At 39.1% G+C, this 13,006-nt stretch overlaps 1 protein-coding gene across 1 annotated transcript in view; it reads left to right on the top strand.

The window, feature by feature from the left end:
* LOC124266150 (low-density lipoprotein receptor-related protein 4-like) overlaps positions 1–13,006 on the top strand; it is a 60,284-nt gene that overhangs the window by 4,114 nt on the left and 43,164 nt on the right. Inside the window, exons 3-7 of the mRNA XM_046700962.1 lie at positions 1,916–2,032; positions 3,224–3,343; positions 5,623–5,736; positions 6,741–6,806; positions 9,760–9,876. Of these exons, the coding sequence (XP_046556918.1) occupies positions 1,916–2,032; positions 3,224–3,343; positions 5,623–5,736; positions 6,741–6,806; positions 9,760–9,876 (534 nt within the window). The remainder of the gene's footprint in view (positions 1–1,915; positions 2,033–3,223; positions 3,344–5,622; positions 5,737–6,740; positions 6,807–9,759; positions 9,877–13,006) is intronic.

The raw sequence follows: 13,006 nt of genomic DNA, 5'->3' as shown, positions 1-13,006 counted from the left end.
GAATGAAGTTAAGGGACCAGTGTCCTTTTGTTCATATAATAATAATAATAATTAAAAATAATAATGCCAGGATCAGCCGAACCCTCTCTGCTGCATACTATCTTTAATCTGTGAAACATAATAATAATAATAGTCCACTTATATAGCGCCATTCCATATAGATGTGCTTCAATCAATTAAGTTATTATTAGTTCTTTAAGTCATGAATTAATTTTCATTTATATGACTATAGACCACTTGTATAGCGCTGAACTCCGCAAGGGCATGCTCGAATCTTGACTAACGGTAAGTCTCTGAATATATTAATTATAATTTTCATAGTAACAAACAAACCCTTATAAATTGAAAAGGAGCCCCAGTTAGACCAGAGATCTTTTAGGGCTTTAGCATTGCAGGGAGGGCTAGGCAGTAAGGAAAATAATGTGGTTCAGGGACTGTGAGACAGACTAACAAGACAGACGTATAGAACAAGATTGGACATTTTTACCCAGGATAATCCAACCTGCCTGTGAGGCGCTAGAAGGTTAATAGTCGTATTAACCCATTTCATACAAGTGACATACAGATCTAATACACATATCATAAACATTTCATACTTGTAAGTGACATACAGATTGAATACTGAATACATACTGATGTCATACAGCTGACATACTAATTTAATATTCACTACGTTAAAAAGGTTCGTCCATTGGTAAATTGTCTACGTAGTTTTAAATATAGATTATCTAGAAAATCATTAGAGCAAATGTACAAGTCATATATATTACCAACGTTCGATTACTGTTCGCACCTTTGGGATAACTGTACTAAAGAACAAGAAAAACTTGTCGAAAATCTACATTTAGACGCACTGCGGACGATTTGCGGGGCAGTTAGAGGAACAAGTCATGATTTAATATATAAGGAAACTAACTCTATGCCCCTAGTTGACCGTAGACAAATTAGCAAGTTATCATTAATTTACAAAATGGTTCATCATATGACACCAGTTTATTTAACTGATCTACTGCCCGAAAAAGTATCACAGTTAAGTGACCATAGATTAAGAAACAGTAATGACATTCAAACTATAAGGTGTCGTGGTGATTTGTATAGCAACTCGTTTTCACCTGGTACAATACGACAATGGAATGATTTGCCTGAGAATATGTACGATATTGAAACCGTAGGCCAATTCAAAAATGCATTCCAATCATCAAAACCACCCAATATTAATATATTTGATAAAAACTTTGGTACACGTTTCTGCCAAGTTATCCACTCACGCCTCAGCTCACGCCTCAGACTTGGGTGCAGTAATTTGAAAGCGCACATGTTTGAACGGCACATTTCAGTTGATCCATTCTGTTCCTGTGGTCACTCCTATGAGGATACTTTACATTACTTCTTTACTTGTCCTAATTATTCTAACATCAGACATCGCATGTATTTTTACGAACATGGATATAATTTAAATTCTGTCCTAAATGGTAATCCAAACAAAAATGTACTTGTAAATTCTTTCATACTACAATCTGTCCATACTTTTATAATAAAATCGCATAGGTTTGATAAATGATTAATAATGTTTAATACGCAGGTTGCTTGCTTTCCTATCATATTATTTAATATTTGTTTTATTCATGTATCATTGAAATGGAGAGGTATTCAAATAAGCCATTACGGCTTGTTTACCAATCCTAGTTCAATTTATTTTGAATAAAATATGTTTACACTATATTCACTACACACACACACACACACACACACACACACACACACACACACACACACACACACACACACACACACACACACACACACACACACACACACACACACACACACACACACACACACAGAGATATTAATTTTGTAACATAACACATCAATATTTGTCTGCACTATGTCGTGTACTGATCTGTACCTGCAGGGGCCATTGCGTGCACCTCCCGACAGTTCCAGTGCGGGGACGGACAGTGCATCAGCACGGTTTACACGTGCGACGGTAACCCCAACTGCGAAGATGGAACGGACGAACAACATTGCAGTGAGTGATATCATCTTTCATTGAGGCGCGTCTCTGTACATGTCATGAAGTGTGGGTAAAGCGTCTGCCTGGAGAGCGGAAGATCGCGGGTTCGATCCCCGACCGCGTCATACCAAAAGACGTTAAAATAAAAAAAAATTATAGTTTTTTATTTTGTTACATTTTTCAATATTTTATACAGACAAATAACAGTGATATTCCAGTATACCTGATGAAAAATCAAATAGTTTTAGCAGAATAAATCATGGCATGACGACCAGAACGTGTAGAAAGCATTGATATTACAACTAATTATTGACGAACACTTTGTTAACATATAATATTCAAACACTTTATGTTGAAAAACTTGAAAAGATGGCATAATGTTGTTAAACTTATTTCGAAAAATTAGTTCCTTGAAGAGAATTAAGATGATATTTATTGGATCATTGTTTTTATTTTGGGTAACCAAGCATTACATGTTTCTTTTCAATTTTGAGTTTTATTTGTGCTTTAACATGTAGCCAGTTCTCAAGTTTTTTCCATATATGGTTTACCTTGCTGCAAGACCAGAATAAGTGGATAGTTGTTTCTATATCTTCGGAGCAAAAACTACAATTACTAGTGTCTTTATATCCTATCTTTTCTAAAAAAATGTTTGTTGGCAAGATAAGGCGTAAAAGTCTGTATTGGAACCATTGTAATCTAGTATCTTTCGTACATCTAAGGGGAATAGTATTATAAAGTGGCCAATCATTAGATATAATGTCGTCGTATAAAATGTTAAAATATGGTACTTGTTCCCTGCCTGGCGCTCGGCATTAATGGGTACAACAAGGACTGGTTGGCTCGGAGTCAGTATAATGTGTCTGTGTGGGGTTTTCATGCTTAACTGCGGCATGGTATCTCAGTGTGCTAGCACTATAAAACCGGCTAGTACAAGCAGCCACACATAGACACGCATGCACGTCGTCATAGGAGCAAGGGGCGGTGGGGTAGCCTAGTGGTTAAAGCGTTGGCTCGTCACGCCGAAAACCCGGCGCACCCCTGCACACCCCCTCTGGATCCGCCTATGTTAATGTATCCAAACCCGCTACTCAACCCGTCCAAACCATATCACGACATACTGCCGTGTGATATTTCACCATGTTGTGTATAAAGTCGACAATAGGTGCCAACACATCGTCTCAGCTTTACATTTATTGTTTGCAGCGGTGCGTGATTGTTTCGATTCGGAAATCACCTGCGACAACGGGCGTCGTTGCGTGGACAAGGCCAGGAAGTGCGACATCTACCAGGACTGTCTAGACGGGACTGATGAGAATGATTGTGGTATGTGAAAAAATATTCCCTTAATGAATAAAAACGCTTGCAGTTTCTGTTTATAAAACCCCAACAACATTGTATCATAGGTTGAACATTACAAAATAAGCGAAAAAGAAAAACGAAACAAAGACATCGAACTGCAACTCCAGTGTATACTACTCAAAAAGGTTAAGGATCAGACGATGCTATGACAGATTAAATATAGAATTGGTGATCCTTGGCAGTTTTTCGTAGTAATGGTTATTTTCGTTATATTTGAATAATATAATAGGAACAAATTTTGTTAATTTGATACATGCCTTGCTCTGTTTAAGATAAGCATAAACACCGCAATAGTTATTTCTCTGAATTTGAGATGGGATCTAGCGATGTTGATTCTGTGTATCATACAACTTATTGCATGCACAAACACTTGAGTTAGATAGCCATATTGCATTGAATTCACGTGAAAAGAAACTTAATGTCGTTTCAATAAGGTTTTCGTAAGACGCGACCAACAGGAGCGAGCGGTCAGGATCGCTGATGCCAATCACCCTAAGTATCCTACATGCAGGGATCATATGCATGCCAATGTCTAAATCATCTGGTCCAGACTCGTATATTTTTCTCAAATAATAAAAAAAAACCCAACTTGAATGACATGAATAAATACAATGTGATGTGAATAGTTAGTCGCATCACCATCACCTCGTTAGCATTAGCTGAATGGTAGTAGTAAGTTAGACCTTTGGGTCGAGGTAAAAATCATTTGATGTTTGATGTTGTGACAACGCTGTTGTTTTAAAGGATTAAGACACTGGTTTTCTACAAAAAGTAAAATGTGTTCACTCAGGAAACGAAATAAGACATGTGTGAGTGAATCCATGTCAGTGAGTGAGTTCACTCAATGACTTTGATCTATAATATGAACATATAGTCCACTCAGATCATTAGTAGTGAGTTGTTCAATTCCTTACATATACTTGCATGCTGTAAGAATCATTTCCAGAACTTCAGTTATGGCAACTGCACAATTAGACTACAAGTTTCTTCCTACTTCTCGTGGTGGAAGATACTCATGTGTAAATGGTTATATGTTCCTTGTGAACAAGAGGAATTACGTTCAGCAAGACCGACCGTTTGGAGCCGGTAGCTTTAAATAATTTCTTTTCAAATTTGGTCAAACACACTGTATACTTTCTTTTGAGCACTAGTGTATTATATGCATTCTTTATTACTTAGATAATAGAAATTACTGTCCAAAATGAATGCACATATAAAAATGACATTTTACAGTGTAATTCTTGTTCAGTTATTCTCCGCTGAACATTTTAGCATTAACCGTACCGTTATAAAAACATGGAACTTGTCGACTTCTATGGTCAAAATTATCTATGATCTCTGACTGGGAAATAACTAGGTTTGCTTTTATGTAACCCTTATATTTCTGCATATATTTACAGCAAGTAGAAATTGTGTGACGAATATCTTTGAGGAACAAATTACTTCGTTTGTCTCTGTCATGGCGGTAGTAGAATGGCTGGTGTGTGTGGTCTTATTATTCATTGTCTGTAATCAGAATACCATTTTTGCCTTGAATGTCCATTCCATGACGATCTGAGAGCATCTCTCATACCACGTTTTTATCATGTATATCTTTCTGAAAACAAGCTAGCTCTACTGTTTACTTCTCAAAATAATATTGTTATAAACAACCTTGCTTAATATATATTTTTAGCTATGAAAAAACGTATGAAATATTTTGCATCCTGCTGATCTTGTGTTCACATCTCTGTACAATTATACCTCTATGTTCATTCCACTGCCTCCGTAGTGTAGTGGTAAGAGCGTCCGCCCGGATAGCGGAAGGTCGCGGGTTCTATCCCCGACCACGTCATGCCAAGAGACGTTAAAATATCGTACTTGTTGGTCCCTGTCTGGCGCTCGGCATTAATGGGTACAACAAGGACTGGTCGGCTCGGAGTCAGTATAATGTGTCTGTGTGGGGTATTCATGCTTCACTGCGGCATGGTATCTCAGTGGGCTAGCACTATAAAACCAGCATTAGTCTGGGCTAGTACAAACAGCCGCACATACACATACACACGCATGCACGTCGTCATATGAGCGAAATATTCTCAAGAACGACGTAAAACCAAATTTCACCTCACCTCTCCTATGTTCATTCCGTCACTTTTATGGCGCTTCATGTCACATCTTGAATCCTTCTGATATGTATGTGTATAAAGGGCCGGTGGCCCCCTTACTGAATAAACACATATGTCTCATTCATTGTCTGTATCTAGAGTCCAGCCAATGTCCAGATGGAGAGTTCAGCTGTAACGACATCTACTGCATCAGCAAAAGCTCCGTCTGCGACGGCTATCCTCACTGTCCTGATAACAGCGACGAAACCAACTGTAAGTATGGACGGACGTGTGTTCCCTGTGTGTAAGTCCACTGAATAAATACAACCATCTGTCGGTGGCAATCAGTGCAAACCAGGCTTTATTTTAGCCGAACAGTGAACTGCAAGAGTTGTGTGCAATAGGTCAGGTTCATTCAAGAGTTGCTTCCCTTGTTATCCTGAAGTTGGCCTCTTGTTCACATCACTAAAAAAAGTAGGGGTGTTCATTCAATGAAACTCCGTTAAAGTCAAACATAAACAAATGTAAGTGAGCCTGTAAGTTGATTCGCACATCTATAGATATATACTTATGTAAGTGTCTTGACAATGTCATTCAAAACACGTAGCTTTTCAGCCCAGACGAGTGAGTTTAGGTTTACGCCGCTCTTAGCAATATTACAGCAATATCACGGCGGGGAAAACCAGAAACGGGCTTCACACATAATACCTATATGCATGCAGGGAATCGAACTCGCGTCAAGAACGAACGCTTTAACCACTAGGCTACTCCATCGCCCCTCAGCCCAGATAAAGAGGACTGAGCAGGCAACATCTTATAGCCTTAAGATTGAGAGTCTTTTGAACGGTTGTCCTTAAACAAGAATCTTGAACGCGACATTCAACCCAACTTCACCTCTTGTCACAGCTTAAACATGACTTTAGAGTTTGTAACCCTACTGTCGTGTCGAGCATCACTATATACGATGATCAAACTGCTTATCCCGAATGATATTCTGTTCCTTTTGTGTATACACCAATAGTGACCGAGCGGGGTGGTCGCTTTATCGCCTTCAATTGCAACCCCGATAAAGCGATAAAGCGCTAACTGAAACAAGAAATCAATAAAGAGACGTCCCCTCTGAGCTACCATGCATAAATTTAGCATTCTCATACTGACGTTTTTCTTGTGAATGCAATATTATATTCAGTCAACCGTTGTTCTGTTTAACGTCCATGGACCTTACTATAGTTTTGGATTTTACGACTACTTCAAGCAATCTATTACCTCCCCTATAGGCAAGTCTTGCCAGCCTGGTGCGAAGCAGTGTCCGAATGGTCAGTGTGTCCCCGGCTTCCAAGATTGTGAAGCTAAATAGTCACGACGGCAGAGACGTTGTCACCGCTGGCAGCAACGTGACCAATGGACCCGGGAGGTCAGTATTAGGCAATGAATTTTAAATATCAACTGAATTTTCCAAATCCGAATCATACACTGAAGGACAAAAGAAAGTGTCACTTAAAATGACCTGAAGAGACCTGAAAAAAGAACTGTCACAACAACAGAGTGAGTGACTTTAGTTTTACAGCGCTTTTAGCAATATTCCAGCAATATAACGACGGGGCACATCAGAAATGGGTTTCACACTTTGTACCCATGTGGGGAATCGAACTTGGGTCTTCGGCGAGACAAGCGAAAGTTTTAACCACTGTAGTCTGTTTGCAGTGAAAACGTACCGATGAATTTCACTTTAAACAAAAACGTAAATCAAATAAAGTGAAATTAGAAGTGCGAATCCTCATGATTTTACCTTGCCAATTGAACATTTAAATCTCTGAATTTTATTCAACTTAGGATAAAAGTTGTTTAACAAACGATCATAGTTTCAAATCGCTATTATTGGTTTGCATTACATGGGGGTATGCACATTAAATGAAACACCGAGAACAAGTAGGGTTGGTCTAATTAAGTTAACGCTCATTACGTACTGCACGTGCATTTGTTCCACTGTTCCAATTACTGCGTTTACTCCCTTGTAATACAAACCAATAATAGCGATTTGAATCTATGATCGTCTGTTAAACAACTTTTATCCTTAGTTGAATAATATTCTGAAATTTAAACTTTAAACTTTGAGTGGCATTTTAGAAGTTGGAAGTCAGATAGAACCAGTATATATGGATGACAACTACTTGAATGATAACTGAAGCTGTATCGAAACGTCGTGCTCTAGAATAAAAGAAGTTGTCATCCATATATACCTGTTCTATTAATTGGCAAGGTAAAATTATGAGGATTCGCAATGTTAATTTCACTTTATTTGATTAAATTACTTTTTTGTTTAAAGTGAAATTCATCGGTACGTTTTCACTGCAAACAGACTATAGGCTGCCCCACAATTTCCACGATTTGAACATACGTGGCCCATTCATGGCCCTTAGGGGAGTAAGCGTGGGGATGACTTTGTTAAAATATCTGCAGCATATCGGGGTTTACTCAGTCAGTAGTTACTCAACCATGTTTTCCTTTTGCAGTTGACGACACCAGAAACGGCAACCAGGTCCTTGTATGAAAGAACTGTTATTAAAATGCTGATTTTTGGCGTCGAATATACTTTTTGTTTCAACAATTGTCAGTAAACAAATACAGTACCTTATTATTCATAGTTTTTGTTATTTCTGTATATAAAATATCACCCTGTTGTGATTACGATGACAACAACCGATAGCTTGCATGTCCTCACTCTAAATAGAAGTGTGATTTGTGTGACTGTGTATCAATGTTAATGTATGACTGATGTTAAGAAACGGTATTGGGGATTTCCAATAAGCTTCTTTGTGTTGTTTATTTGATGGATAACGCTCACTCAGCAATATTCCAGCTATATGACGGCGGTCTGTAAATGATCCAGTCCAGAAATCCAATGACAGACATCATGAGCATCAATCTACGCAATATTGGGCAGGATGGCATGTGTCAACCAAGTCAGCGAGCCTGACCACCTGATTTCGTCAGTCGTCTCTTACGATAAGCGTGGGTTGTTGATAACCAATTCACGGACAGTGACTATTCAGCTACAAGACGGCAGCCTATAGTCTGTTTGCAGTGATAACGTAGCGATGAATTTCACTTTAAACAAAAAATGTAAATCAAATAAAGTGAAATTAACATTGCGAATCCTCCATTAATCCATTAAATTTACCTTGCCAATTAAACATTTAAATTTCAGAATTTTATTCAACCTAGGATAAAAGTTGTTTAACAGACAATCATAGATTCAAATCGCTGTTATTGGTTTGTATTACAAGGGAGTAAACGCAGTAATTGGAACAGTTATACAAATGCACGTGCAGTACGTGATGAGCGTTAACTTAGACCAACCCTACTTTTTCTCGGTGTTTCATTTAATGTGCATACCTCCTTGTAATACAAACCAATACTAGTGATTTGAAACTATGGTCGTTTGTTAAACAACTTTTAAGCTGGTTTTAAAGTGCTTGCCCACTGAGATACCATGCCGCAGTGAAGCATGAATACCCCACACAGACACATTATACTGACTCCGAGCCGACCAGTCCTTGTTGTACCCATTAATGCCGAGCGCCAGACAGGGACCAAGAAGTACCATATTTTAACGTCTTTTGGTATGAAGCGGTCGGGGATCGAACCCGCGATCTTCCGCTCTCTCCGGGAGGACGCTCTAACCACTACACCACGGAGGCGGTCCATGAGTAGTTCACCGGGGAATGCTAGGAATGGGTTTCACATAATACACCCATGTGGGATTCGAACCCGGATTTTCGTCTTGCCGAGCTAACGTTTTGACCGCTAAGCTACGCATACCCCCTCCCCGCCACTCCCCTCCCCATCCCTGACAATGTATAAGTAACGATGATGTCAAACTGAAAATGATACTTATCAATATCTTGTCACCCATTAGACCGAAGGTATTTGAAACCTTATGATTATTTCAACGTCATATTTGTTCTTTGTCCCTATCGGACATATCCACTTATAAACTCTACTACTCTCTCGTGTGCATAACATCCTTTCATAAATATACAACTTGTCATTCTACCTATAAACAACACTGGTAATAAAGACGGATTGAAAACAGCATGAAATATATCCAAGCATTTCGCTGACAGTCAGGTTATTGGTCACGCAAGTTTGACTATGTTCTATCCCCTCCAAACGAGGTGCATCCGGGCACTCGATGACGTCACAATAGCTCCAAGTAGATACGGAACTGGATAGGAACGAGCTCCAACATGTTGTAGTAATGGTGTTAAGCCAGATACCCACATCACTGATGATATAAAACTGAAATTTCTGTCACAGACTACAGCACTCACACAAACATGACAAACAAATCGCATTGGATGCGATGGATGTTTGTGCTGACAGTATTTCTGCTACGAGTGTCCGAAAGCCGTGAGTAAATCTACATTGACATAAGCTCTTGTATTGAATCGTGTGATATTATATATTAAGAAATGATCTTGCTTTGCGATCCGTTATGTTTTTCCAACCTTCATGTAACGTAGTGTTTTAAGCCGTTCATGATGGTATTTTATGCGAAAAGTCATGTTTAAAAAACAGTTGTAGATTCTGGCGACGTCCTTGTCTTGTGCACAAAAGGTAATCACGTTTTCATGAATCTGTGACAAACGGTCGGTGTTTGCATGTTGCCTTTGATCTGTAAATCATCGATTAAACATTAAACAGGAATTGTAAAACAAAACAATTAATAATTTAAAATGTATTTCATTCAGCCGTTTACTCTGTCATTACGTTCTCCACTATAGTGTTTGTATAATATACAGTTGTAGTCTAGCATTGTACGGAATGAGAATTATCATAATTATTCATCTTTTAATACTTACCAAAATATATTTTAGAATATGTTATACATCTGAGTAGGTTATTTGAGTAGTGAACTCGCTACATTAGCTTTTAAACCATTGAGTCAGTGTGTATATATCCAGCGAGACATCAAGACACGTTGACACTGTACTGACCTCTACTTCAAGTACTTCCGGTACACAATGTTACTCCGACATAGGTCAATGTAATGGAGACCTTGTGTTGACCTGAATCTTCCTCTGCAGTGTAATTCACACAACTGTTTGTACATCCTTACTTTTGATTTAAACATATTTATTTCCAATGAAATGAACCGGATTGGTAAACAAGCATAAGCTCATATGAATACCGCTCCAGGATACAATGGAAGGAAGAGTCCTTCCTGATGAATGTACAATGTGAATGACATTATATAAATGTTGCTAAATCGAGAAACAACGCCAATCATCATCCTTACGTTTTGCCTCGGAAGTCAAGCTCATGGCTACAGTGTGTACGTATGTAAGTCTGTGTGGTTGTTCATCATGCTTTACGGAAATATCGGAGATGTCAAGGAATATTTGTCTACAAGTATCGCAAGGCCATCTTGGCATGTCATTCTGACGGGGGCGGTATGGCGGATACAACATTGGTTCACACACGTCGAAGACCCTCATTCGAATCTCCATCCGTCGTGATAACACTTTAATACCTTGAAACCTCGTTCAAACGGGAAAATAGAGTTACAGTGAATGTCCCAGATAGTAAAGTTACGGATTTATGTTTAGAAACATTACAGCGTTTTACACCAAGATGGTCGCGAAGGCGAGGTTTCCGCAATTTGCTTGTCCGGTCTGACGAAGTTTTAATGTACCGCTGAAACGGTTTAACTCAGTTTAAAAGAAGTGCGTGCAGAAAGAAAAAAAACAGCTGTTATATATGGACACCACAGTTCTTCAAGCTGATTTCCACGTTTCCTTGAATAAACCTTTACTTGATGAAACATAAAACATTTTCAAAGCATCGAAGAATTCACATACAAATACACGTGGTATACGTATATGTATCTATAAAAATAAGTTTAGTCATAAAAATTCACAACTATGAGCAGCCTATATTGACGTAAACACAGTCTAGTACGTCTAGCTCGACAACGGTGTAACAACGTGTTTCACGTTGTGACCATTATGTCGAACACAATGCACATAACGATGCGCCTATATAGTTACGTAAGTCGGACGCACATTCGTCAAGCTGTGCTAAGTGAAGTTGGGCCAAAAATTACCCATGCCTGTAGTTGATATTGTTGTTGGGAAGCACTAACTTGTCAGCACTTAGGTGTTAGGATTCTTGGCTGAAGTCAATTGTCTGAACAGGTTACGTGAGTGACCTGGGATTGATCCTTTGCTATATACCGTCGTAGGAGTCCTACATGAGGACAAACTATGATCGTGAATGGGTAGAATAATAGAATCACATAATTTCCATTCTATGTACGGCAAAGGTACAGATACAAAATGTTGTACTACCTGTTATATGCATTCAGGTGTGTGTATGTACATGTATATCGATTATTGTAACAGTTTATTGTTTCTAACGAGTTGATCAACAAGTTACAAAAGATTCAGAACATTGCTGCCCGTATTATAACAAGGAGCAAACCTTCTCGTTACTTATCACCCATTCTCCAAACTCTCCATTACTTTCACATTCCTGAACGTATTAAATTCAAAACATTGATACTCACTTATCAGGCAATTCACAAAATGGCACCTGCCTATCTTCGAGACCTCATCACACTGTACACTCCTTCCAGAACTCTCCGCTCCCATGATCAGTTTCTCCTGTCAATGCCTACTTATAAACAAAAATCGTTTGGTGCCAGGCCCTTCAGCATGCAGCTGCTACCCTTTGGAACTCTCTGCCTCTTGATCTAAAACTAGTACCAACTCGGCCACTCTTCAAAATCCCGGGAGAACCCGGGCACTCTCCTGATCTGCACCAAGAGATCAGGAGGTACCAAACCGAACAATGGGGAGCCTGACAACAGTGTACGTGGGATGCAACGAGACATTTTAAAGGCGAGGTCCGCATACTTAGCATGCTTTTCTTGAATCTTGCCAATCACATTGCTGTCGAAAGGGATAGAAAATTCAATGATATAAATAAATTCATTGGCTTTTTCAAAAAGGACAAGATCAGGTTTGTTGGCCGGAATTCTTCTCAGGCTGTATATGGGCCTATTCCACAGAAGTTTGAAAGCATTGTTTTCCATGACGCCCTGGACATGATCAGGGTCGTACCATGGATGGACCTCGGAGTCAAAGCCACAGGCATGGCGGAGGCGGTAGTAAAAGCAACGAGCCATGCCATCATGTCGTTTAAGATATGCTGTTTGTGCCAAGGAAGCGCATAAACTGACAAGGTGTTTAACAGTCTCTGTAAATTCATTGCACAATCAACATTTCATGTTAATATTTGTCTTTTAGAATCACATTTAGGCGATTGCGAGTGGGAAGTGACTGGTCTTCGGCAGCAAAAGAAAGCCCTCAGTTTCACATTTAAAACCAGCCGACTTCATCCAGGCGAAGGAGTCGGTTGGATTACTGTTCTGTTCCACACACTGCATGTACACACGATGCAATGGTTTCTCAGAAAGCTATGTGACCGAATCTGGGCAGACTTGGTGAATGACTTCACCTGGTTTACTCCCATCGCT

Source organism: Haliotis rubra, unplaced genomic scaffold, assembly GCF_003918875.1.
Source record: "Haliotis rubra isolate DU_JTF1 unplaced genomic scaffold, ASM391887v1 Scf10, whole genome shotgun sequence".
Classification (NCBI taxonomy): domain Eukaryota; kingdom Metazoa; phylum Mollusca; class Gastropoda; order Lepetellida; family Haliotidae; genus Haliotis; species Haliotis rubra.
The sequence above is the reverse complement of the archived record's forward strand: the minus strand, read 5'-3'. Positions and strand labels throughout refer to the sequence as shown.